The sequence below is a fragment of the Seriola aureovittata genome, chromosome 22 (genome assembly GCF_021018895.1).
Source record: "Seriola aureovittata isolate HTS-2021-v1 ecotype China chromosome 22, ASM2101889v1, whole genome shotgun sequence".
NCBI classification, from domain to species: Eukaryota; Metazoa; Chordata; class Actinopteri; order Carangiformes; family Carangidae; genus Seriola; species Seriola aureovittata.
Window position 1 is genome coordinate 15,581,030 of NC_079385.1, and position 27,888 is coordinate 15,608,917.

General features: G+C 42.8%; 1 protein-coding gene across 2 annotated transcripts in view; it reads right to left on the bottom strand.

Moving 5' to 3' along the window:
- Positions 1-27,888, bottom strand: part of si:dkey-97m3.1 (fatty acyl-CoA reductase 1) — a 53,994-nt gene that overhangs the window by 20,937 nt on the left and 5,169 nt on the right. For both annotated transcript variants that reach the window (XM_056367456.1, XM_056367455.1), the window contains exon 2: positions 11,761-12,048. In XM_056367456.1, the coding sequence (XP_056223431.1) occupies positions 11,761-12,048 (288 nt within the window). The remainder of the gene's footprint in view (positions 1-11,760; positions 12,049-27,888) is intronic.

Consider the following 27,888-nt stretch of genomic DNA (forward strand, 5'->3'; position numbering starts at 1 on the left):
AAGAGATGGCACGAGAGGAAGAGAAAGAGGGTGAATGAGAGGGGAAGTGAGGGGATTGGCATCAAAGTGCACGCTCACTCTGTTATGAAATTGCTGCTGTGTGTGTATGAGCTGTCCTAGTAAAGCAGAGCACTCCTACTGAAGAGGACAGACGTTGAATTAAACAGCTTCAAACAGCTGTTTATATTCATGTTCTTTATCCCCATCAGTCCCTCTGCTTTGTTATGCTGTTCCTCTCTCCAATACACCACGCTGCCCATTTTAGGCACAAGTCCTGATGTACAGTATGTAAAGTCATAACCCAGAACCATTCTCTGACTGGGGGGGAGGGTGGGTGTGTTCAATATTTCCTGCATGATAGTGTAGCACTGCTGTTATTACGTAATGCAAAAATAATAGCGTATCCCCTCCCTGTGCTCGAGGCAAACAGCTGGCAGTAACGGAGACCTACAGTGTGCACAGAGCTGCAGTAGGAGAGGAGATTCTGTGTGCAGCTTTCTCACAAAAATCTTTCCAAAAATACCAAATCTTGATGTGTTTTATTGCACAAACTGTTCCCTCTTCACTGTGTGATTCACAGAGCTGCTGATGATGTCATGTGATGACCTCAGTTCAACTTCCTCTTGAGGGTGTGGAGCTTGGCAACGAAAACAAACCACCCCAGATTTTGGCAGTGGCCCATAAGCTGTGAAATCTTGTGGGTGGTGTGTTGAGGAAGTTTATCCTAAGAGCGAATGTGAACTCTTCTTATACACCTTGTGGTGTGGTGTCACATACAGTGCCTGCCAGGGACTCGCCAGGTCAAAGTGCAGTGTGACACTGTCAGTCAAAAAGAAGAGCCGAGGCCTTTTGGGGATAAACCCGGTCGATGAACACCTCACTCTCTGGAACACCAAACTCCCCAAAACGTGAACAAACCGTCGCTGCTGCTCATCACTTTACTACTGTGATTGTCATTATGAGGTTTGAAGGTGTCGTTGAGACAAAAAAACCACTTCTGCAATTCAACACTAGAAACAGCAGAGAACAAACTCCTCACGGCTGAAACGAGAAGAGTTGGTCTGACTGAGGTGGAACTCTTAACCGCGATACGCTGTGCTCTTTTACAAGCTTTAGGGAAAGTACTCTCAGCTCCCATAAGGTTACCGTAGTGTTTGAAACATGCGACTGTCACAATAAACTGGGTTATGATTTAATACGTGTCAGTACCAATAGCTGCTGCACAGTGCAAATGTGCACAAATGCAGGTTCATCTCGTCAGTGTGACAAAACCTGCATCAAAATGATCCTTTAACAGTTTTCTATAGTGTTTTGTAGCTGTTGTGGTAGCGCCGTTTCCACAGGATTTCATAAACCTCACCAATAAGGGGCGTTAAGATGCATTTACTCAATAGCAGCAATTTTTAGATGTGGTCCATGTGCAAAATGTTGCAGATTGATTTTTTTTTTTTTCAATCATGTCAATATTGTATGTACACAGTAATCAATGCTGTTAACGTAGACCAGCTTGAAACACATTTATTCAGTTCATATTCATTGTCATTTTACTTAACTCTTGTCTTGTTACCTGCTAACTATTTATAAGTACAAATATTTAAAAGTCAAGAAATATCTGTTAAAGTTAAGTGCAATATTCTGCACGGTAATTTTACAAACTGAGGTTGTGGAAACGTACGTTTAATCCGTAAAGTAATTCAAGACTTTAGAGTCATGAGACACAAATACTGAGTCACTAATAGCCAGAATCTTCAGCCCTTTTGCCTGTAAACTTTTGCTCTGCGGTGAGTGCAGCTCCAAGCAAAGAGGAGTTTCTCATTTCCTTCCCAGCTGCTCACTTCACTCTGATCTGCAACAGTCGGTTGTACGAAACTGCTTTTGAAATACCTCTGATTTACTACACGCAGGCCTCTCACTTACTGCACACTTGAGAGATAAAATTTGAACTTTCCAGTGTACACTCTCATTCCACTACTACCACCTTGCATAAATATAGTAGCATGACTGTTAACCAGCGAATATAATCAGCTCTCTTCAGCCAAAGTTAAACTAGAGAAAGACCCACAAAGCAGAAAGTGCATCAGGGTCAGAGGGGTTGAATGAGGCTGTAGAATGTGGGCTTCAGAGGGCTCTTTGTTGTGGACACAGGCAGAGAATGGCATTGTGGGATTGTGGGGTTGTTTTTGTAAAAAGGCCCTTTGGATGATAAGTGGTCTTGTGCCAGCCTTCCATCGCTCGCATTTACCACTGCACCCTTCTCCGGCCCACGGGCATCAATGAGCAAACTGCCTTGTACAGGAAGACAATAGTCCACCAGTTTGCATTTCCTCAATGCTCTTGTTAGCGGAGAACATCACCACAGCCTTTCCTGCTGTGTAACCACAAGTGTTTTGGTCGTACATCTTGTATTTAGTAACAAAGTCATGTCCTAGAACAAACAACGATCAAGGTCATCGATAGTCAGTTCTCCTCGGTGACTTCGCCTTGGTTAACTTGGCCTCTACATGTGGTCACCATTTGTCCTCTCTCTGCACTGGGCACTGCCATCTTTAAGACCCCAAGAGCAATAAATCTTCCATCAAGAGTGCTTGAAGCATCCGCTCTGTGGACTTTCACAGAAACCCAACACTAATGGCACTTTCCTTTCAGCCCAGCAACCCGAGATGCCATTTAAACAGCCTCTCTTCTCACTCACTGGCCTCTAACTGGGCTCCGCTCTATTCACGGCCCCTTTCTACAGACCTTTCCCCTGGACCTAAGCGATTGACGGTGAGAGAAAGAACAAGTAAAAAAAAAAAAAAAAAAAGTGGAAAAGGCACAAAAGCTGTGAGAAACCGGTGAGGAAAGCAACTGGAAAGTGTTCTTTTTTTTGCACCGTGTAAAAAATTTATGAAACCAAAATGTCAACTCTTCCTGGTCTTTAGGAGGAGGTCCTCATATATGTCAGGTCTCAAGAGGACACAGCTAACGATGGCCATGCTCTTCACACTTTCAGGAGGTGTAGCATGACATGTTTGACTGCTGTAGACTCTAGACTCATAAGGGGTCAGTATAGTTCAAACAAAGTGCTCGTTGAATCACTGAAGGGTGTCTGAAACCCACATCCGACACCTTTCTGAAGATGATTCCAAAACAGACACTTTGAAAACCTGAATCCTGTTCACTTCACGAAGCCACAAGGTGTGTGGATGCAGATAGCGTTTCTCTCTCAAGCTGCATTAATTACCCCTATGATGGCAGTCTTAGAGGGGGTTGAATGTGGTATTTCAGACACTGTTGGGCCAAATAGTCTCACAAACCAGTTCATTTCCAGCATATCCGAGCTTTCGTTGCGAGTGAAGAGGTTCTGCATCTTTACGAACAAACAAAAACCTTCATACATGCACAGAAACTTGCAAAGTACTTGCGTTTTGAGAAACTCAACCCGTCATCTTCCATGATCTTGAGCATCTCAAAAGGTAGTTTCTTGTTCATGTTGGCTGAGTAAACCGAACATCACCAATCGGAAGCGAACAGGCCGGAAAATTTACTGTAGCTAAGGAAGGTTTGCCAAAGTGTGTCAGACAGAAGCAATTAACAGTTGCACTCTCAGCGCTGACCTCCATTTCCTCACATGCACTGTTTAAATTAGTCGAATAATAGGATGTGAGCCGGTTTTCTGAGAGGGAGAAAAAGAAAAAAAATCTGTTTTTCCAAAAGATATTACAATGACCAAAACTCCTCCGGCTCTGTCAACTATTGGCGTTAGCGCAAGTCTATATATGGTGGAGGATGCAGATAACTTATTTTTCCAGATACCAGGCAGCTTCTCTTTCCTGTCCGTCAAAAAGACAAGGCCCCATACTAAAAGGATAAAATGCTAAGCCTAGGGAGAAGTCAGAAATGCGAGGAGTCTCATGGGAAGCTGTGTAGAACGACAGACATGACTAAACCCCGGGGCTCTTAGCATATTAAGGAGAAAAAGGGTTCATCTCCACTTGTCTTCACCCTGTCTTCAATCCATCCATGTCTTAGCCTCCCTCCGAGCCTCGCAGAAAAAAAACAAAAAACAGATTCAACTAGCCTGTGACACTACGCATTTCAACACTGCTCCCGAGCAAAAAACCCTCACAGACGGAGCTAGAAACTATCCACCAAACTGTTTTAAAAACACTGATTTAATACTAATTCGTTTTAAAAATATGAATCTTGCAGATCTTGCTGGGTGCCAAGAAAACTTTAGAAGAAAAAAGGTAAATTAAAGCACAAAATTTGAACAAGGGACGAAGTGTTCTGCTTTATTCTAAGGTAAAAACTGTCTATAGTGTTTCTTAGGGGAGTGATCGAGGATTGAGGGGAAAGGATCATCAAAGCAAACTAATGAAATAGGAGGGTCTTCTTACGTCTGGCTCTGGGCTATCACTGTACACAACTCAATTGAAAAAAATCGATATGAGCAGACTAATAAGGTTTACAGTGACGGAAAATTTAGTTTCAGGGCTTGGCGTTCGGTATGTCGGTGGCATCGCATTCCAGCCTTTCAGACAGTAACGTCTCACCGAGCCAGGGAGACTTTTATAATCCTCCAAGAATATGATGAGTAATATATGCGTTTAAGATGTGTGCTGCAGGACCTTTGTGTTCTCATTAAATACCGCAAGGAATAAGCCGAGACTGAAAGGTGAAATCAATGTGCTTCTTTGAGCGTGATGCTGAGGCAGCCAGCCAAATCTTAGTCCTACACTTGCAATAACTAATTTTTTTTGGCCACTTGAGGGCTGCAGAAACAAGATGTAAACACAACATTGACATTGTTATCACCATTTAAATTGATATGGCAAATATCAATTATAATATATTTAAACATTTAACTTGGTCTTTGGTTGACCTGATGCCATTGTTCTATTTTTATTCTTCATATTATTGCTTTCAAATCAAGTCTAATGTTTATAGTTGAGTCCAAGTGAAGTCGCAAGTTCTCATTTTTGACACCAAATACTGACTCAAGTCTTTGCTGCTGGTTGTGTTCGCTCATTTGAGGACTGCGAAGATGATCGACCAGCCCTTAAGTGTTAACATTTCTTGTGTAAAGTGCAAATCAGGCCCTTTGAAATGAGCTGTGCAGGGGCGAGGATAACGCAAGAGTCCAAGGTTACATTGCAACCACGCAGAAACACGGTACTGTGGCGAGCACATCTTGCTGTCCACCCACCTGCCAGTTTATGAACCCTTTCCATCTTCCACAATATTGATTGTTGTTCTGACAAGGAGGAAAAAAAAAAAAAAAAAAAAAAAAAAAACATGTCTCACAGGCAAGACTGAAAACAGAGGATCGTGTTCATCAAGATTATGACCCACTGCAGCTCTGATATGGAGAGCAGCTTCTCATCTGTCCTGCCACCCGATCCCAAAGCCTCTCCCACACCTTCTGCCCCACCCCACCCCCCCTTTACGGGGCAAAAAGCAAGTTTTCATTCATCTTGACCCGACCAATAACACCCACAAACACTATCAACTAAAGGCGAAATGTGGTTCTAGATTTTCTTGTCCTAGCACGATTAAGATCCATTTGTTGAGTTCGTTTGCTTTCCTCCGGCCATTTATACAGTATTGACCATTGACCATTGATCATCTTTGACATTTCCATTTGGTGTTCCCCAGGGCTCCATCACGGGCCCAGTGCTGTTCCCCTCCTATAAAAACTAGCTCAACATATAATGAAGTGGGGCATATTTAAGGCACATTCAGGGTAATGTGAACATTCACAGCAATGTGTGAACACTATTAGCAGAAGTTGTATAGATAAACACGTGTCCTCCCCATGACGGAAGGACTTTAATATCATTCTTGAGGGTCAGGTCACTGCGGCCACAGTAATGTGGTAAAAACCATTATATCACATCTCGGGCCCATCTGTCATCGATAGCTGTGGAAATACATGAATGTGGAGAGAGAGGGAGAGAGAGACACCTGGCAGAGGCACTGGACGGGCCAAAACAGTCCCAAGAACTCACAGCGCCTGTCTGCACTGCCTTAATGACTTCACCAGCGACGTTTTAATGTGCTAATTTGTTTCATAAACTGGAGTCAATTTGCAGCCTAATTATACGCAAAAGCATTGGTTCCCTCTCTCTGGGGCTCTCTGGGGAGGAGTTGTAGGGCTAGTGGTTGCCTCCCAGTCTGCTCGCCTGCTGTATCACATGACAACCAACAACAAATGAGCAGCAAATGATTCGCAGTGTGCCATGCTGGCAGCCGCAACCTCTTACCCCTTTTGAGTTGCTGTGTCAGAGCAGTACTCAATGCAGCAAATGCCAAGTCACCCTGCTCACTCTCATCCCTAAAAGTTGCCGTTTTAACAGAGCTTGAGGCGTCTTAGACACGCTGCCGTGCACAATGCCACACATTAACCAGGATTTAGACTTAAATCAGGGATGCGCCACGGGATGGCAGGGAAGGAGGTTAAGAGCAGTCTGTACTTGCTTCAGGATTGAGAGGTAGATGCTTCAGGTGCATCTGCGCTGACGGATGGCGTTAACAATGAAGGCAGCAATTTCACCAACTCCACAAGTGGAAACAAAGAGCTGCCTGTTAGAGCAAGCAGGAATTGATAAATCTTGAGAGATCACCTGGCTCTGGATGCAAACAAGAGGAAATCAATACAACGATGGTTATGTTGGATCAGAGTGTGATAATGGGCAAAGGGCTGAAAACCACAGAGCAGAGGGCTGCACCTCAACACAGAGCACACATCACGATGTGGAACAAAACAAAATCCTCTGTGAACCCAAAAATCTACATGGTCTATAACATATCCCTGAGATTGCTTGTTTAGCTACCGTCAGCTGCAGAAAGACTCAGAGAGAGTCAATTAGAAGGTGAGTGAGTGCAACTGTGCTTGTACATGCAGAAACTTCCTTGTGCCGTATGTTACTTTGCATCCATGTGTCTCTAAAATGAACCACCATCAATAATTTAGCAGTCACATTAGCTTCCTAGAAACACACAATCTCTCGCAGTGAGAAGGAAAACATTGCTCAACATTTCCATCAAGATACAAACGGCATTTGTTTCTATACAAGTGATACTTTAACTTTAGTGTAGTTATACTGGTACATGTCACTAAAATCTGCCTAATGAAGCTCACAGGTTTTGGATCATCTTTATGAACTCATTCACAAAACACAAGTTTTTAACTCCATGAACATAGAAGATACAAGTGTGGCTTATTTCTTTAACATCAGCAGTGACGCAACTGTGACATTGCTTCAGCTCAGCTCTGGTATTCAAGGCATGAAGCTCTTTACAATCTCAATGATCTCAATGACGTAGGTCAGTCTGATGTTTAAAGAAGTAATCACCAGCCATCTCTCTGTTCTAGAGTCAGCTGCAGGCGTGTTGACATCATGCCAACATCAGGAAATCTAAGGGGAAGGAAGAACGTCACAAACTAGCCAACCTAGTTTACAAAAACTGCTACTCCGGTTTGGAAATGAAGTTACTGAGAACCAAAGGGGTAGAAATTGTGTTTAGAATCATAAGTTTGATTTATTATCTCAGCTGCTTATCATCATTTTATCATTACATTAACATTTTCTTGACCCTTCAGAATGCATACACAAAATGAAGACTGCACTCTTTCAAAATGAGGATTAATGAAACCACGGGGATGCAGAGGATCGAATTGAAAAGCGGAGCCGACTATTATTTGCCAAATCAACAGCACAACATCTGCTCAATAAACGACTCGTTCAGCATCTTGCCTGCTCTGCTCCACTTCAGCCCATTAGACGACATGTTTGAACAAATATGGTGAGCAAACACTTGGCCAAATTCACAGACTGGCAACTAGTGACAGGATGTTAGTAAAGTAAAACAGGCAGACTTTGTTTAATCAGGGAATGTCGTGAGGAGACGACGCTCTGTGGAAAGTATTTGCTGAGAGTTTTTGATTCAGACTCAAAGGACTTTTTGGTTTGAAGTGGTGAAATCTGAGCTTAAGTACCCAGGTATCAATAATGTTTCACTGTGAATCCATTTTTTAGCCTATAAAATGTATTTTGCACACCCTCTAAAGCAGTGGTCCATGGTAATACAGAGTAAACCTCCAATCCAGGATTCTGCTTTGGAGGTAAAATTCCCGCATCCTACCCAAAGGATTCCACCTCCCACCTCTCTCCAGCCGACATGTGAACCCAGCCCTTGCAGCTGCAGAGCTGGTCCTCCAGTACGAAGGTGCTGCACAGCCCGAGAGATGAAACATAAGACTGTTACCGGGATATCAGCGGCCCGCTAGTAGGCGGGAAGAGCATGCCACAGAGCAGGAGAGAAGCCCTGTGTACCCAGAGTCCTACTTGCATCAAGTGCCTGACATGCCATTCAGTTCCTGGCACCACAGCCAGAGCTGCAGGCGTCTAAACATTTCCACTGTCCGTCTGTCTGTCTCCACACAGACAGACCCACATTGCTTGAATGTCAAAGTCAGTGCAGTGGAGATGCACACAGACAATGAGATTCCTATCAGCTTGTCCTTTTCCTGCTCGGGGCAGCTGCCCTGATTGCATCCTTTGAAAAAAAAACAAAAAAAACACCATGGGATACATCTCCTGGTTGTTACCTAGCAACAGGTGGTAAGAAAGATACTGGCCTGGCTTGAAGGATGAGACGAGAGGCTACTCGAGAGACAAAACCACTGTTCTCCTTCATGAATTATCCCGATTCTGAATAGAATAATACTGACCCGAGGACTCGCATGAATACCAATTGGTTCTTGAGGCCGTGGTCGTAGAAATTTAATGACATCACTTCTGAATGGGGACTGTGCATGAGTGAGTCTGTACTTGGCAGAGCATCAAGCAGTGTCCTGATAGCGAACACTATTAGAGTGATGCCAAATCCAATGGAAAATTGTTGAAGGGGGGGAAACACTGCAAACACTAGCAGAAGATAAATTACACGTCGATATCAGTGAATATGAAGTTAAATACTTTACTGATGTGTAACACTAGGTCTGAAATCTTCAGGTTTATTGATATTGTTTTATCTACATGACACTGGTGCGACACAGAGCAGCTGAGATAACCTCTTATCCCGTTTTATCTTTGTGAGGATTTCCAATAACGGCTGTTCTTCAAACAAGGCTCAGCTAATCCTCATCAACATGTTATTGGGCTAAAATTATCCTGTTTAGAGCTGCAATGATTAGCCAATTAAATAGATTAGTCGTAAATAAATACATTTCAAACTTTCCCAAGTTTCAGCTCCTCATTCGGGAGGATTTGCTGCTTTTCTTTATCTTATTTGATCCAGCTAACTGTGAAAAAGCCTGTACTTTTGGTTTGGGTTTACAGACTTGTGGCATTACATTAAGCAAAACTCACCTTTACATGTCCACATAAATAACATGGGTCTGTTGCTGACATGTTGGCAAATACAGACACAGGCAAAAAGGAAATATATAAAAATATATATATAAATAAATTAATCAGTTCCTCTCCCTGTCGCCCACTCACCCCATTTCTGCAGTGCAGCAATTACTGGGTGTTGTTAACTGACACTTCTACACTTGTGCTATTTGTCAGAGTGAATTAATTACATGGCGAGAGAGGTTTTCTGTGAACTCTGGATGATCGAGGCATTCAGCATTCAGCCAGATGGAGGGGGAAATAAAGGAAAAGGCAAAAATAAAATAAATAAATAAAAAATGAAGGGGCAAATTCTTCTGCTGCACTGCGATCACAGCAGTGAGCAGAATAATGAATTCAGCAAGTTCAATGAGAGCAGTAAAAATAGATGCTATAAAGAGGGAGACGGAAAAAAAAAAATTGAGAGGGGAATACAGAGAAAGTGTGATTTTCTTAGGTGCACTGACAGTTTGAGGCCAACAACACCCAAACAGAGCAGCAGCACGAGCACGCAGCAGCTGTTTCTGAGCACATCAATACACACCCTGTGTCAATCCTCCGGTCCTCATTCAGTCCAGCACAGTTTGGAAGTTTTTTGTCGAGTCATGCTTTGCTGCTCGGCCCGATACCGCTGACACCACATATTTGGAGCTCATCCTCCATCCCACCCACTCTTTACCTCTCTCTCCTCTTCCTCCCTCTGCTTCTGTCTCCTCCACCCCCTTCCCTCTCTACCTTTCTTTGATCCCTGTCCTCTCCTCACCTCCTGTGTCCCAGAACCTTCCCATCTTCATTATCCGTCCTCCTCCTCCTGGCTCAGTTAACCTTTTACTATTCTCCATTTCTTTCTGACTCCATGTGTCTGTTATGAAGCTCAAAGATGAACTATTGGACTCCTCTGGGGTGATTAAGTTCAGGTCACCATGGCAACAGCAGCTGCTGCTGTAATTCACAAGCAAATTTCTATCGCTCTGTAAACACACTTACAACCGCAGTGCCTTCTGAACAATCCCTGGTTTTAAAAAGGTGATTTGACTCAACAGCCCATTAGTCACAACGTCCAAATATACTGAGTGTCACCTGGTGCGACGCGCTGCTGTAATCGCTTTCTCAACAAATGACTCTCAATGCCACGTTTCACATTATTACAAATCCACCGTCAAAGCCCAGTTTGTTGAGGACAAGATAGTTTCAGCTAAAACAATCTGTAACTTCTGACACGTTCGAACAGCGGGACTGATGACAGAGGCCAGTATCAGCCGGGCTCAGTCACATCTCATTCTCACCTCTCCTCTACATTCAGTCACCCGGCTTCCCATTTATAGTGTTTTGAGACAAGACGAGGTTGATAAAACTTTGTTGCTTTCCACACTGTTATTCTGTGACACAAAAAAACAGTCAGATGCTTTGACAATATGAAATTCAATTCTGAGTTTCTTCAACTGATGGGACGCCCTCCGTGTCCGATTTGTGGACTTGTTTAACCTTCAGGTTGTTGGTATAAACTGTGAAAAATACTCTCAAATCAACCAGGGGGTATCAGGGATGCTCTGCGGATCAGGATCGGTTCTGATTCTGACTTCTTCTAGAGGATCGGGTATTGGCCAGGCGAGACTGACTCATATTAAATACAGTTTCTTCTATACAGATTATAAAATTCTATTAATTAATATTTCCACTTTACATTCATGACGTTCATTAGCACCACAGAAATCCCTGGCTTCATGTTACTTGACTTGAAATGATCCCAGAGGAGAGGAGAGGCATGAGAGCACAGGTATTAGATCTATAATCAGTATCGGCAGATTCACTCAGTTCAACTATTGGGATTTGGGAAAAAGTTCAACACTTTTAACACCCACTCCCTGGAGTCATATTGATAAGGGTAAAAATTATATATAGAGCTGTAGCTAACATTTATTCTTATTACTGATTAATCTCTGGGTTCGATTATTTAACATCCCCTTCAAAGTTTCATTGAGCCCGTACTGACATCTGCTTCGCCTGACCAGTCAAATTACAAAACACAATTATTATTGTTACTAATGAGCTACTGAACACATAAACGTCCACTAGGGGATAAATTATCTATCTGTTGTTTTTCTTTGAAAAGTGATTTAACACTGTTAATCAGTGATCAAATTTATTGCGGATTAGTGGATCAACTGTTGTTTCAGCTGTTTATTACAGCGAACTGTAGCTGGATTATTTTTACAACAGGGCATGCCTTTTGAAAAAACACAAATAATACAATTGCCTCTTAAAATTCCTCTTCATATATTATTACAAGTTTTCTGTGAAACTTATACACAGTCCTGGTCACCAGGGGTTGGCACACAGAAAGTCAAACATTATGCACAAGGACACGTTTAGCTCTTACCTTGCACTTCATCATGTCGCTGACCCTCTGCTGCATGGACTGTCCGGCTTTGGGTCTGACCAGGATGTACAGGGCTTTGACCTCGGGGCATGACCTCAGCAGCTTCTCCACCAGCACTTTCCCCATGAAGCCGGTGGCTCCCGTGATCAGGACGCTCTTGCCAGCATAGTACTCGGCTATGGACGCCATGCTGCTGCCCGCTGTGCCGCTGCAGATGTCTGACGGTCTGGTCGTTCCGTCTGTTGCGTGCTCTCTCAAGCCGTCGAGGTCCTGGCCTTCAGACAGATCCTGCAGAGGGAGGGGGGAGGATGTGAACATGAGGACTGGCAGCCACAAACTTTAAATACTGTATCAGGAAGAGCCTGAAGCTCTGGTGTGTTTACATGGTGAGTTTAAGTAACACAGTGGTGCAGGGGGAAGCCAAATGGGTTAAAGGAAGAAGAGAAATGTTTTAAATGAATGTAGAGCCTTTAATTACTAAACACACACAAACACAGCAAGTCATTTAAAATGTGGATCAGCTGTGTTATCTCACTGTTCTGACCTTCACTGTGCTAGACAAAACATGCAACTAGTATGCAAATGATATGAATATTCATACAGAGATATAGAGAGGGCAATGTTCAGGGGCAGTCTGACATCACCCTGTGTGTGTGTGTGTGTGTGTGTGTGTGTGTGTGTGTGTGTGTGTGTGTGTGTGTGTGTGTGTGTGTGTGTGTGTGTGTGTGTGTGTGTGTGGATGAGCACACAAGCGATAGCTGCACTGCAGAGGACATTTAAGACCACACACACCTAAGGCAGTAACTACTGGTTATTTTCGTCATCCATGAGCCTTAATTAATTAATTAATTCTATCACTGAAAATAGTGAGAAATACACAAGGCCGTTTCTGAAAGCCCAAGGTAACATTTTAAATTTTATTATCATTCATAATAATATAGAAACAGAGAAAAACATCCTCATATCTGAAAGAGTAGAAACAGTTTTGCTTGTTTGACTTTTTCTTCCCTCCGATAATCTCAGCACAATAAAAGCCATTTAAAACGAACAGAGTTCGTCATGAAAACTGCCACTAATTAATTAATTAATGTTAATAGTGTCAGTAACTTGATGTCAGGCCTGAGTTAAACTTGGCTGTTGTTGGTCAGTGTGCTCTTTGCACTTGTCACAGATGGTTTGTGCGGGAAGAAGCTCCACTCTGTAACACCACTGTGCAACCAACAAATGAACCTAGTGTTTCTTTAGTTTGCACAAACAGAGAGAGACGTTTTCTTTCCCATTATATCACTGTCAGGAGGGGGTGAGGGAGCGGGAGGGGGGGGGGGGCATTCATCCAACCGACCTTTCTTTCATATCATATCAGTAATTTAAGCTCATAGACGATATTTTCAAACCATGACCTTCAGTATTTGTTCAGCATCAACATCGTGATGACATCGATGTCATAATTACATAATCATTAAATAAATACAGACGGAAATAATTAAAAACCTTGTGTGCTTTCTGTATTCAAATGAATGGAATAATTTAGCTTGTTAATGTCTCCTCATATCCCTTTGAGGAAAAAAACACCTTAACATCCTAGAGGAAACACTACATGTACACACACACACACACACACACACACACACACACGCACACACACACGCACACAAACCCCTTTGGGACACCGTGACCTCATGGCTCAACTATCTTCGCCTTCCTCAATCAGACAACTCAAACCACAGTAGCACAGGATGTACAACCAAAAAAAGAAAGAAAAAAAAAAAAATCACCATGACAACACTCCATCTTCTATCTGCTCCCAAAGTTACACCGAGAACACTTTAACCTTGTTGTGGAGACGTTGCATGACATCAGCAGCCTATGCTTCAGTCTGTGTAACCCCCCCTACACACACACACACACACACACACACACACACACACACACACACACACACACACACTAGGTCTCGGGTGTGTGCGGGGGGAGGGGGGGTCTCAGATCGAGGCCTGTCGTGTTGACTCAGGGTTATCCTTGCACGGTGAGATTTACGCGGCGACAGAACTAAACCAACATTAGCTGGGAGCCACAACATTTGCACAACAATCTCTACCCATTGAAATGCAAGGCGAGACGAGGAATGGCTCAACAACACCTGCCTTTACTCTGCAAGGACACACATCCACCCGAGATAAGGTGACCCAGACTTGCCCTTCATGTCATTCCTTCAATGAATTTTGACGTGTTTCTGGATGTCCAGCCGCCCTCGTTCTATTGCGACTTAATTGGATCAATTGCTGCTCTAATGGCGGCGGTGTAATGGACTGTGCCTGCTTGTTTGGGCCAAGCCGATACGATAAATCAGGAACTGTGTCTGCTGCTTTAGCGGTGGCAGGCGGCCAGGTCCTACATGGTCCTGATTACAGCAGAGACACCGGATAGAGGCTGATGTGGCCACTGACCGTCAGAGGGCTCGGCCACTGGTTTATCAGCTGAGGTACCGATCCCGACACCAGCGTTCATGAACTGTTCGCCGACTGTCGGGCGGCGACAGCGGAAGCAGCAGTTGGCTCTTCGACAGGCATATTTAATTTTCCTGTCCACTGACAGACTGCACAGCTTGACAGGTCTAAATTTGGGGCATCTGTGGTCAGTCATCTCAATTACACAACACGTGGTCTTACACTTACGCCTTGTGGTACCTGGTCATGCAGATAGCTGTGAGAGATCTGCGATGGTGAGGACATTTTCTTTAATATCTCTCTCACTCACAGACCTCACGACTTTCTTCAGATTAAATATGCCTCCTGACAACTAAGGCTGCAGCCAACGATTTCTTTAATTATTGATTAATCTGATTTATGGTATTGAATTGTATTTGGTCAGTAAAACATCAGAAAATGGTCAAAATAAACATCCCAGTTTCCTAGAATCCAATGTGATGTCTTTAAATGCCTCGTTTCATCTGACCAACAGTTTAAAACCCAAAGATATTCATATACTTCAGATTTGAGAGACTCGATCTATCAAAAGGTTTGATATTTTTGATTTGACACACGACTCGTAGATCAAACTGATTATGAAAACAGCTGTAAAAAGTTGCAGCTCTGATGACAACCGTGCGAGTGTGTGTGTGTGGCTCATCCAGCGTCATGGGAACAGTATTTATCAAATGACACGGATGTTGATTTTCCATTCTTTTAAAACCAACACTGTCGATGGAATTGTGTTCACATCCATTGTGCTGTTCTGTGGTGGCATATCTCAACACAATCATAGCTTGATGGAACAAACTCAGCGTCATCTAGACTCACAATTCTGGTTAATTCAGAAATGTACGTTCAGTGGTTTCGTCAATGTTTCTATTGTGTTAGTGAGATTCATTTAAGACCACTTCAGTCTCAGTGTTTACTGTGCAGCAGGGGAGGTTGGATGAGGAGGGGCCTGTCAAATCCCACGGAGACAACAATACTACAGCAGGCTTTTCTGAGCACTTGATGAAATGAGTGGGTGCATGGGATGTTTATCAAAGGCTGGACTTTTGGAGGCAGAACAGCCTCATGTATTTTTTTTAAATAAAAGGACCGAAAAATCTTCAAAATGAAAGAATAAAAAAAAGTTGCAGGTGAACGCGCAGCACTAGCTAATGACATCACACTTCACTTTTTTAACATTTGTGCTTCTACAAGCTTCTGTGCGACAGAACCATGTTTTGCAATGTTGGCATTTTTTACACCAGCAACACGTCTTATCTTTTACCTTTTGGCTTTAAACATTCAATAAAATTGTGGGTTTTTATTGCAGACTTGAGTTTTATGACGAAAAACTGTCAAACATTGACTATTTAAGACCTCGTCCTTATTCTCTTCAGACTATAAGCGACAGTAATCTAAGCCGTCATGTGACTTCAGCTGTGGGTTCTCTGTGACTCAGCGAGGCCGGCTGCAGCTATGCGTTTCTGCTCAAAGCAAAGTGTTGGCCGTGTGGGCTACAAGCTCACAACCACTCTCCCAACAATGCACACAAATGATGGATGACGGCTTCATGTCTCATCGTGGCGTCATCCTCTTCTCCTAACCAATCACAGGAGCAGGGAGAGCGGTCGGGGCACGTCTAGTCCCGTCTAACATTTGCCAACCAGCCTGTGAAAAAAAAAAAAGTAGGACTAATGGGACGCCTACTTGTAAAAACTGTGCACTTGGCAACAATAGCACAGCATTTAGCCAGGGCTGACGCTTGATCAGCACTTTTTTAGTGGAGCTGTGATTTGTACACAAGATTTTTCTTTTCCCCGTGTTTCTTTCATCCTCTCTCCTGGGCCGCTGATTCCCAGCATGTCTGCCCAAAGACACAAGACAGAAACCAAATCCTCCTGAACCAAACGTGGCCCAGATAACAAACAACCTTGTATTTACTAGCTTTCTTTCCATTCTGCCGTCCGTGCATGCAATATTGAATTATGTTCCCCTGACACACACGAGAAAGAAGGGTGTGTACGTTTGATTTATTCTTCCGAGGCATTGAAAGCAAAGCCCTCCGAGCTTTACATTTACACCAGTTCTGACAGATTATTTTAATCCTTTTTTCCACTGGACCTATCATTTACAGACAAGGTAATAATCTGCAGATGTACTTCTCTGTATGCACAGACACAAAAAAAAGAAAAAAGAAGGTCAAAGTCAAGGTCGTCTGCTGAGGCCCCTGACATTCCAGCTTCGTGCTTCACAGAGATTCCCTGTGGACACGAGGACGAGGGCAGAGGGGCTGAGAGTCACTACGGATTAACGCCTGACAATAGAAATGTTCCTGCAGCTGGAAAAGTGTTGGAGCGGGCGCACACATCCCAGATTCACCATACTCAAACACACACACACACACAACTGCATTCTTCTAAGGTTAGATAACTCCACCTCTCACCTCTCCCTGTGGGCCGGTGGTGTCCAGCCTCCGTCTCCTACAGGCCAACATGTAAACAGGAGCTACACTGTGATATATATATATATATATATATATATATATATATATATATAAATAAATAAATAAAAAATAAATAATATACCACGATTATTGGGGCTGGGAACTGTTGATACTGCTGCCTGATGATCCCTGAATTTTGGTACAGATACCAAACTATATAAAGAATTAGGGCTGCAACTGACTCATGTCGCTATTGGTTATTTTCGCAATACAAAAAGCCCAAAATCTACTAGACTAGGTTAAAAATCATTGATTTTTTTGTTGTTTGTATTTTCCTTTAAATAAACGACTTAAACAAAGAACTGAATTTAAAAATTGCTGCAGATTAACTTTTGAGTGAAATTTGATTTCCTTTTTTTTTTTTTTGTTTTGTTTTGTTTTGTTTATTTAACTCAACCTGCCAGACTTCTCAAACACAGCAGTGTCTCACATCTTAATGCAAGCAGCTGCAAAATCTTCACAGAACCAGTCACAGTCATTACAGGCCAAGGATTAGGTTTTATATTTATTATATTATTCATTGACATTTTACACATCAGTTAGAGCACCTTGGCCTTGGGACGCCACAAGGAGTTTTGAAATGTGTAAATACGGAGATTTTTCAGACGTCTCTTACATTCCGATAAGGAAACTTGTCGACATACACGTCCCGTCACAAGGCGTGATTTCCTACGTGAGGGTCACAAGCGAAAAAAGGCTGGTAACCGCAGAGTGAGACCGTGGCCAAAACATTTCAGACATCAGGAAGAGGCTTTGCATGGCCTTGGGTTGAGAGTAAACACCATTCAGGCCAACAGCAGACACACAGCACAGTGTCTTGACATGCATGAACGCACTCTGTACATTTCTGCTTCCTGAGGCTTCCTGCGTGTTTTATTCTCTTCATGTTACAAATGACTTCAGCTACAAAGTTTCAACACTATTTCTTTTTCCAATAAAAAAAAACTTGAAATTAAAAAAAAATAAAAATCTCTCAATTTGCACTCGTCAATCACACAGATCCTCAAGGACGAGCAGAATAAAGCTGAGACGAATTCTGTCAGCATTAACCTTGTTGTCTTCTCCCTGATGAATAAGGCAGCATCCTTTTTAGGAGTCTGTAGTAAGACATGAAAGGAAAAGTCAAAGAAGAGGGCAGCAAGGACAAACACTAAAACCTTAAGGGACCAGCTTCTCAGATTATGCCATCTTGACGAAGAACCGCGTCACGTCCAAAGTCACTCTGGGTCATTTCAAAAATAAAGCAGGGAGATGCTCGAGGCGTAAGAATCACTGTTGTCTGCAGCTAATGTTTCCTTTTCTTCACTGACTCAAGGTTTCTCTGTGTTTTTCCTCAAAGCCTCTCTTCTCCACAGGAGGTCCACGCTGTTTCTCGGAGGCGGGTCGTTTTAAGCCGCAGCTCTGCAGTCCTTCTGCTGCCTGCGGCCTTTCCTCACACAACCCCTCCATTAGTGGGTCAGCTGAGTGCTGCTGGAGACACAGGCAAAAAAAAAAAGCTCTACAGCTGCACGCTGGCTAAAGCCATTAGAAATGGACAAAAGCTGACAGAGGCGGGGGGGGGTGTCACTGTGGGAAAAATAGAAAGAGTAAAAATGCTGCAAAATGCAGCCAACAATTAAGGCAGCATTAGTCAACTTGCAAGCCAGAGCCAAGCAACACAATGGAAAAGTCAGTCCCTTTCACTGAAAAGCACAGTGCCAACAGTGTAAATAAAAACCCTGAAAAGCTGAGTTAAGTGTGCTACCACTGCGGGCAGTTGCCTTTACATCGCCGTGCCAACATGGAGACTGAAGAGACGACGTCCAACTGGTGAACTAGAGCCAGGAGACACAAGGGTTTCAGGGCCATCATCCAGGATCCAAGACTCAAAGTAAACCACATCTAACCCAGGAGCCAACATGTCCTGCAGCTACCAGGTACAGACATGACCCGCCCACAGTATCGTCTGCCAAGTCGCCATGACATTTATATCGCTCCTCACGTAGATGATAATGTGTCTCGTTTTGTCTACGTCATGGTCTGCCTGCTGTTTAAGGCAGTTTCTGGTTCTTGTCCCTGACAATCTCAAGTAGAGAGGAAATGAGCGAGTCTGTGTTTCTCTTTACCCACAGGGAGTCGGGGAGGGCAGGGCAACGACCCGATGATAAAGATTAGATTAATAAAAATCTATCAGCTCCTGGGGGGAAAATAAAGTTACTCTTATAAGAACTGGAGACAGTGACAGTAACGTGCAGTTAGTAGTAGGCTGAACAATGTGCAAACAAAAAACAACAACACAAACCAAACTGTGGTTGTGATATGCGCCACAGGTTCAGTTGGAGTCGTTGTTTTTGATGTTAAAATGATGATGTTATTTTTGTTGGGTCTTGTACCAAACACGCATGTTCCCTTACATCTGGACAATATGATCTGTAACACCACATGCTGCATGTATGGTATGTTGTGACACATTTGACCTTCATATTAAAAAAAAAAAAAAAAAAAAAAAAAGATTGCAGCTGCTGCGATTTGGATATTTCTATTAATTGTTGAGCCCCAGTCAGTAGCATAGATAGAAAGCTAGTTAGCTTGAAATGCTAACAGTTGCAGCTCATGTTGGAGCAGATAAAACAGTTTAAATCCATTCCTGACACTTTTTTGAGTTTCTGGTTGTTGAAAAGCAAAACAGAGACTTCTCTCTCTCTCTCTCTCTCTCTCTCTCTCTCTCTCTCTCTCTCTCTCTCTCTCTCTCTCTCTCTCTCTCTCTCTCTCTCTCTCACTCTCTCTCTCTCTCTCTCTCTCTCTCTCTCTCTCTCTCTCTCTCTCTCTCTCTCTCTCTCTCTCTCTCTCTCTCTCTCTCTCTCTCTCTCTCACTCTCTCTCTCTCTCTCTCTCTCTCTCTCTCTCTCTCTCTCTCTCTCTCTCTCTCTCTCTCTCTCACACTACAGCCCCACACAGTGTTAACATGTGGAGAAATGTACAGTTTGCTGTATTTGCTAATCTGCTCAGAAAGGTTTAATGAACAGTCAACTGAGCACTCCCTAACAAGAAAGCAAAAAAAAAAAAAATGTTTTGTTAAAACCTGAATTCTTTCCCTTGACTAGAGACCAGTCACAGACTCTTTCCATGATGACGAACCAGTTAAACATCTTTTCCATCATCCTCGCGCTCCACTCCCCCGCTACAGTACTTGAGGTGGTGGCACTGCCCCTTACACAAACCCACGTAATTACACAGCACAAAAAAAATAATAAAAAAGAGGCTCTTATCCAAGACTGCATTACCACACAAAAAACAAGCAAGTCTTCTGTTCCATTTCTTTTTTTCGAGGAAGCAAAAGGCTAATCTAATTAGAATTAATAATGTTGGCCATGGGCTTCAAGGATTTAAGCAGCGTCTCTTTGATTTAATCTAAAAAAATGAAATAAGAAAAAACAAGTTTCAAGTCTACACATGAAGGTCATTGCTAACTATCAGATGTGTGTGTGTGTGTGTAGCTTATGTTACACATGTATCAGTGTATTACCTACACTGTGTGTGATTGCAGAGGGATTCTGTAATTACACCAGCCGTCTCTGAGTGACGTAGCCTCTCGGCGCTGCGGTGTCAGTTTACGCCTGGCTCAGACCCAGACGGGCTATTGTGCTCCCGAGTGCTGCCCCAGGGCTGAGAGGTCATGAACCTGCACCGTGTGGTCACTGTAGTATGAATCTCTCTCTCTCACACACACACACACACACACACACACACACACACACACACACACACACACACACCTACCTCTTTCCAGCAACTAAACCAAACACACTGTCCACCGTCATCAGGGATGAAGTAGCAGCCCTACCTACAGAAATACTGCGAATCCCAAGACTCGCAGTATTTCTGACCAAAAACACTTACTTGAACACTCAAGCCTGATCGATCATTTACTCACAGATGAATAACAGTCAACTGGAACTGAATCATTTCAATCAATTTTGATGACTGTCATTTAAGTGCCATATATTCACCAGTTCCGACTGCTCAAATGTAAACATTTACTGGTTTTCTTAGCCCTCTATGATAGTAAATTCAGGCCTGTTGGTTGAAGAGGTCACCTTGGATTTAAGGACACTGATGGGAATATTTCCCTATTTTTCGACATTTTGTTGAACAAAACGATTAAAACAACAATGAAAGGAATCACGAGCTGCAGCAGACAACATGAGATCTTCAGCTTATTTCTACATTCACTTGTGATTTACATTCACTGTGTCCAAAATCACTCACTACTCACTGCATAGCAAGTTTGCCATTTTGTATCCCAAAATGCATCATGAAAGTTTAGTGGGGTACAACTGATGGTCACTAACCAAGCATATATACCATCATGCATTGCGCTTGTGCAGAAAGAAAAAGAAAAGCGGCGCAGAGAAAATTGTGAATTTCAGAAACAACCTTTTATTTCCATTCTTAAACACCTTTTCTAAACACTTCCAAAAACCACCAGTAGTTTTCATTACATCACCAGATATGAAAGTCCACATCTTTCTGAATGGCTTCCTTTGGCGCTATAAGCAGATCTATGCTGTAGATATGATGCTGTGTGCAGTGCGATTTTACTAACAAATGCTAACTCATTTGAATATCCCCTTTGAAAAGCCATTCTAGTTTCAAAACAAAAAAACAAAGCGCTATCATTTCCTGTTTAACAACAAATGGCATCTTTTAATTAAAAGTTCTATGGAAAGGCCTAGAGGGACGAACCAGCAGAGCTCTAAAGAGCCATGTTGGCTGCAATTACTCTGCAATTCTTCCATGAATGAACATTTGATTGGGTAAACCAGAAGAAGTGGTAACATGAGGACCATTCTCATTAGTAGAGAGGGGTGGGTGGGGTGTGGTGGGGGGGTGGGGTTTGGATAGGCAAAAAGAAAACCATGGGCATCAGGACGACAACTTTATTTGCACTGTCAAGACTGAGTTTCTTATAAACAGACTGGACTTCAATGCGACGCTGCACTTTGAGATGCATAAATGTCCATCTCAGGCTGATATTTATCGACAGTCCACTCTATAATGTGATTCAGTGTCAGAAAAATGTATGTGCTATATAATGACTCTATAATTCGGCGTAGCATGAACCAAAGCTAGACCAATATATGCAGATATGATCTTACTGCAGATATAACAAAGCATGTGAATTTAAAAAAAAATGCAACTACTTACTTTGTGTTTACATTTTTGGTTTGCTTTTGGTTTATGTTAACATAGAAATAGTATCAGCTGATATATCAGGACATTTTTTCCCACAATGCAATGCATTTCCTGTTGCAACATATAAAAATATCATTATGCAACACCATTGCACAAAAAGGACGACTGAGAAATCCAAACTGTCAATATATTAGTAACTATAGAGTGAAATATGAACGTGTATTATGTAAGAAGTGAATGAGGGAGTGTTTCGGGACACAGCCTTGGTTTTGTTTGATTTTCTCTCCGCATGCACTTGGAGCTGCGGGTACACACTTGTCTCAGTGGACAAAATATACCCACACAAAGTGCAGCTGCAGAGAGAGCCTGGTGGTCTTCTACGATCCAGCTGAGGCAGCCATTATCACAGCGGCTGACAAAAGGCCCTCACTTTCAGCTGCCTGACAAGCCTCACATATGCAGACATGCAGTGATGATGGGGAGCGGGACTTAATTGGCGAGGCACTTTCAACCCCTCGTCACAGGCCACAGCTGCCCTGTCACTTATCCTGCAGGCTCATTTTCCTAATGTGGAAAGAGGCATGGATCCGGATCTCACCGAGGTGCAGCGGGCGATTCCTTGAAGCTGCCTTCACTTACATGTTCGTTATTCACTCCGAGGGTATCAGGTTAATTTACCCACTTTTTTGTGCATTTACCTTCTGAGTCAAAAAATGCAGGAATCTTTCTTTAAAAAGAAAGAGCTGGAAATCAGCGCTAATGTTAACTTGCAAACATGTTAACTACTTCTATGTCTTCTTTTCTACTACTTAAGTTAGCATGCTAACCAGGTAGCCCCAGCTCAGCCAGCCCGTCTCGTCACTTTACAATAGCAAGGCACTGAAGGGTCCAGTCTGCCCTGAAGACGTAGCGCTGCTCAGAGGGTGAAGTCCAACCTCTTGTATTGTAAAAGCAACAATGGCTGAAGTTTTTGGCAAGCCACAGTCACCCTCTACTAACAAGAAACTATGTTTGACGGCAGAGAAAACTAAGATATAGCCCCTTTGAGCAGGCTTTCTGCAGTGTTGACCAAATTACATTTAAGATATTCCAGTAAAAGAATAGGATAGTTGGGAAAATAAGCCCTGCAATTTTTATGTAAATGAATTTATTGACGTTGACTGTACATTACATTTGTCAGCACTTCTTATCTCTATATAACTACATTTCGTGTAAGTGGCAGAAAAGTGACAAATTTACTTGAAGTTTTAATTGGCATGATATATCTATACACCATGTTATACTTAATGACTCATCCGCGCTTTCCAACAACAACAACAACAACAACAACACACAGCTTGCCTCGCCATGTAAACCAATATCTGTGACCGAGTGATTTAATCAGGTATCCGGTGCAAAGATAGATTACAATGAACACACAACATGAAGAGTAATGTAGTACTTTACACACATACTCAATAGCTTCTCCTTGTGTTCCTGCCAGCCAGGTTTATAATTAATGACAGAGCTGTTCGACTATCCTTTCCATCCGTCCGTCCATCTATCAGTGATACAGATTAGAGTGGAAGTAGAAAACACCGCTCATGGGTTTGAACACAAGAGGCATGAACATCCACAGATTATTTCAGATTTATGCCGCTAGTGGACAGATTAGGATACAGTACTGCAACAGGATTTAACACTATACCATCATAATCTTTTTATCTTTGGTGAATGTGACACAAGGGAACACCCTCCTGAAATGTCACACACACACAGACACACACACAACATTCCACTTGAGTTGTGATATCATCTGAAGCATATGACAAACAAACTTGTCTCCAGACGAGATGAGGAGCCTCCAAATACATGCAGACACAGATGAGCAGTTGTTACCAACTTCTTTTCTGTGAATGGAAGACAAATATACTGCAGCCAGAAGGGCAGAGTTGTTGTTGATGCAGGAGTGTGCGTTTGTGTGCGTTTCAGGGAAAAGAGGAAGCAATCGGCTTTGGCCGTCTGCTGGATACAAGACTATGAGGGGAGATTAAAAGAAAGGCTGCTCTCTTCCTGGGACTGCAGGGAGGATGTGGTCTTGGAGGGGCCACTTAGAGCCAGACGTTCATGCCATGGTGATTGATGTGGTCCAAAATGGGAACTTTGCTGCACTTCAGATTTTCATTTGATAAATTTGGCATCTCCTCAAGATGTTTTAAAGGTCAAGTGAGATCTCCATGTCTAGTTTGATTAAAAAGCAGGTCGAGGATCTATATTAACACTGTGAAAGCACCAGATACTGAGTCCACAGAGAAATACACACAGCCTGTATTCAGAAACTGAGCCTTAAAACGAGCCGTCAGGACTTCTGTCACTTTGCCATGTCACAACAAAGCAGTCACCGCCCTCAGCTATGCCCCAAGCTCCACCCATCTGGATCCACTCTGCAACCTTGCAGGATTTAGTGTCTATGAGTGTTTGAAATTTGAAAATAATTGTTTAATCCAATCTGTAATGAGTGAAATGGGCCCATGGTAGTAACACTTTGTCCAACAGTCCAAAACCCCGACTAGCTAATTAGCTAGTAAGTAAGTAAGTAAGTAAGCAACCAAGTGGTACTTCTAAGGTTCTAAGAAGTACACCTTTACCATATAACAGTGCGTGGGGTCACGGGTTAGGCTACTAAAATGAAAAGAAAATGGTTCATTCATGACTAGCACATCCTTTGTGTGGCATTTCCTAATTCTGTGCACGTTTCCTGCCGCAGTTACCACTGAAAACTGTATTTTGTGTCACGTGACAAGCTGAAAGTGAAAAGCTTGGCAAGTGTACAAACAATACTGAAGCAAACATTAAGTATTTGACTTGAGGAATTAACTGATTATTGATCAAAACTGTTGTCCATTCCTTTATCTTGTCAGTAGAATCATCATTGTTTTGCCTCTTTTTTTTTTTTTTCAGCACTACATCAAACTAAAAGCAAAAAGTAAAGGCTTTCAGTTTGGCTGCAGAGTAAAGGCATGGGGAGAATAACAGGCCCTAACAGTCAAAAACAACTTGCTAAAGGTCTTTATTAAATACCGGATAAATGGGGCTACTTACACTCTTTGATCTGTTTGCATTCTCACTTTAATAAACTGCTCCATGGTTCACTTCACAGCTGCCATGGGAAGGGCTGCCTTTATCTCCTCTGCACCCAGCCAGTTTTCTGGAGCATTGTGGCGATTGTGACGAGGATACAATCACAATAAGCCCCTGCTTTCTCATTTCTGTGCGACTAATCAGCGGGCAAGAAGAGAGGAAACACCCTGTTAGACATTTGTGCTCAGGTCTAAAAGGGAAAAAGAAAAGACTGACGTATATGAGGAAGCTATGCACAGCCTTGGCTGCCAGCCACACCGTCCATGCATTGAAGGCTGGGCGTTCATCCAAAATAAGTCCCAGACACAGACAGCCAGGTTGGGCCACCCTGCCACAGACGCCCCTAATGGGGACCCAGACAAATATCACTCCAAATCAGCCCCAGAGGCTTGTTGCTCCCTTAAAAAGAAACACAGACTTCAGACGTATATGAAGACGTAGGTGAAGAGTTACTTTGGGAGAAGAAACATTTCACTCTTACAGCAACTTAACAGCACAACAGTCTGAGGTGAGAGCGGCCTGTCAGTCCAGTCCATCAGCCTGTCACATCCGAGACCAACAAGACCGTCTTTGGGAGCTGGAAGAGGACGGCCTTGTTTGACAGGCTGCTTAAACACACAGTTGGAGCAAGTCCAACTCTGATACTGCTCAAACTGAGAAACATGGTGATCAAGTGAACGATCATGTGACTTATTTATAATAATATCTTTGCTGGACATGAACAGCTGCATTTCTAGCAAATATTTTGAGAAATTAATAAATCGTTTAAAATGATTTTTTTTTTTTTTAAACAAATGACAACATAAGACTCTGCTCCTCACTCCGGGGTGGTCTCAACAGGCGAGTCATTTACAAACACAATTGTGTATTCAAGTCTGTTTGGACATGCATGAACACAAATTACAGCCCTTGAGGCCACGGTAGGGATTTACCTGCTCGCCAAGTGGCATCAATTCTTGCGACATGCGTAATGGCGGAAACCCTGTGCCTGGAGAAGCAACAACGCCCTTCCCAGCAGATTAATGAAACCCACAATAAAATGTAACGACCGCCTGCTCATCACAAAACTCACTCATGAGCAATATGACGCCAGTCTGAAACGTTCACTCGACACAGTCACTTACTTAACCCAACCGATCAGTATACGAGGTCAACCGGGCTGCGTGTATAAGATGATGGTAGGGAAGTGTAGTCTAATCCAGCATCAGTATAGGTAAACCAATACTGACTGCTCTATTCTAGCAGTTAGTGTCAATAGAAGTGTTTAATATTCTCTTAAAGTGCAACTGCTTTAAAAAACATTTTATACTTGCATTTTACATAATGCATCTCTGCTTTTACTGCACTTGATTTAGATTTTATTAACTTTATCCTCTTCAGTTCTTCTGTCCGCCCTGAGGAGGTGCGCCTCCAGTCTACTTTGCGATATCCAAGAGTCATCCGGTGCTCAGAGAGACTGCTGTATGTGGTGGTCATTGCCTCCATTAATCAACACTGGGCGACTCACTGCCAGAAATTGCCTCTAAATCCTTTCCATTATGCCGTAGTGACATGCTGTTAACAGAGCACCCATGTTCATGTGAGGTTCAATGTCATTCAACCCATTGCAATATCCCTTCTCTCTGGTTATTAAGAGGCCAGGAGGCCCACAGGAACCACAGATGGAGAGGGCGCTGCAAGGTGACTGATGCCAGTTTACAACATCTGTTTGAGCCTTCAACAAAGTCGTTTTTCTCCCATTTGGTAAAAGAAGCCGTAACACATAAATGTTCAGTAAACGGCAACCAAACAAGAACTTTGCCTAAAGATTACACAATATAAAAGTACCAGAAAATAAGTAAACAAATCTGCCCAGACATGCAAAGCCTGCTTGTGCACTTGATACTTGTCCTACAGGGACATTTCAGTCAGTACAAAGTTTTGCTGTTCGATACCCAGTCCTATCTTAACACTTGCCTTAGTTGTGTAATCAGGTGGTTCCCAACCTGGGGGTCAGGAGCCCGACAAGGAGTCGCAAAATGATGAACAGGATAAGAGAATGGGGGGGGAGACACACAGACTGTTTTCAGACTTTAATCTTTGCTTTTCCTGAATTATTGAATCATCTTATCTATTCAGACCTCTCAGACCCTTTAAGAGTCTGCTGAAGGATTTTCATACAACAATCCACTGAATTGAGACAATGGGAAGAAAATCTGATACTGCACAGTCTGTATTTGAAAGTGGTCAGCAAAAAAAGCTAAGTACATATAATGATTTGTTGTCAAAACTGGATGTCCTTCTTAAAAGGACTATCTTCAAGGTGAATGTGGGATCTACACACCCCCTCCCTCTCGCGGCCCCGGTCCCTTTCTCCTGCTCATTTATCCTCACCATCCACCGCCTTTGCACCGAGTGCTGATTCAAACATATCTGGGTCCTCCCATGAGAAAACAGCCAACCACAGGTGCAGGGACCCAGCTCCTTCATTAAGCCTGGCCCGGCCCTGTAGAAATGGCACAGCCGACAGCTGCACTGTGTGCTACTTTTACCTGATTTACTTTAAGTTCCTTTTGCATTCATTTTCTTTTTTGACATTAAAACACCTGCACTTTCTGTTTACTATTCATTTCACTAAGCTGTTCGGAGTTTTGCTCTTAAATTGCAGCATTTATCATTTCAGGCTTAAGAGCTCCGACACTGGTTAGACTGGCATGACTACAAGGTAAACACAAAACCAAAGAAGAGCAACCTGTTACTTTCCACACAATCAAACCACAGCAAAGATGAAGCGACTACAGTTGTATTGTTTATGACGTTGCTTCACACCGTGTATTTATTGGCACTGTGTAATCAGTAAGTCAGGCTGGACGGGCAGCATGTGGTTGTAATG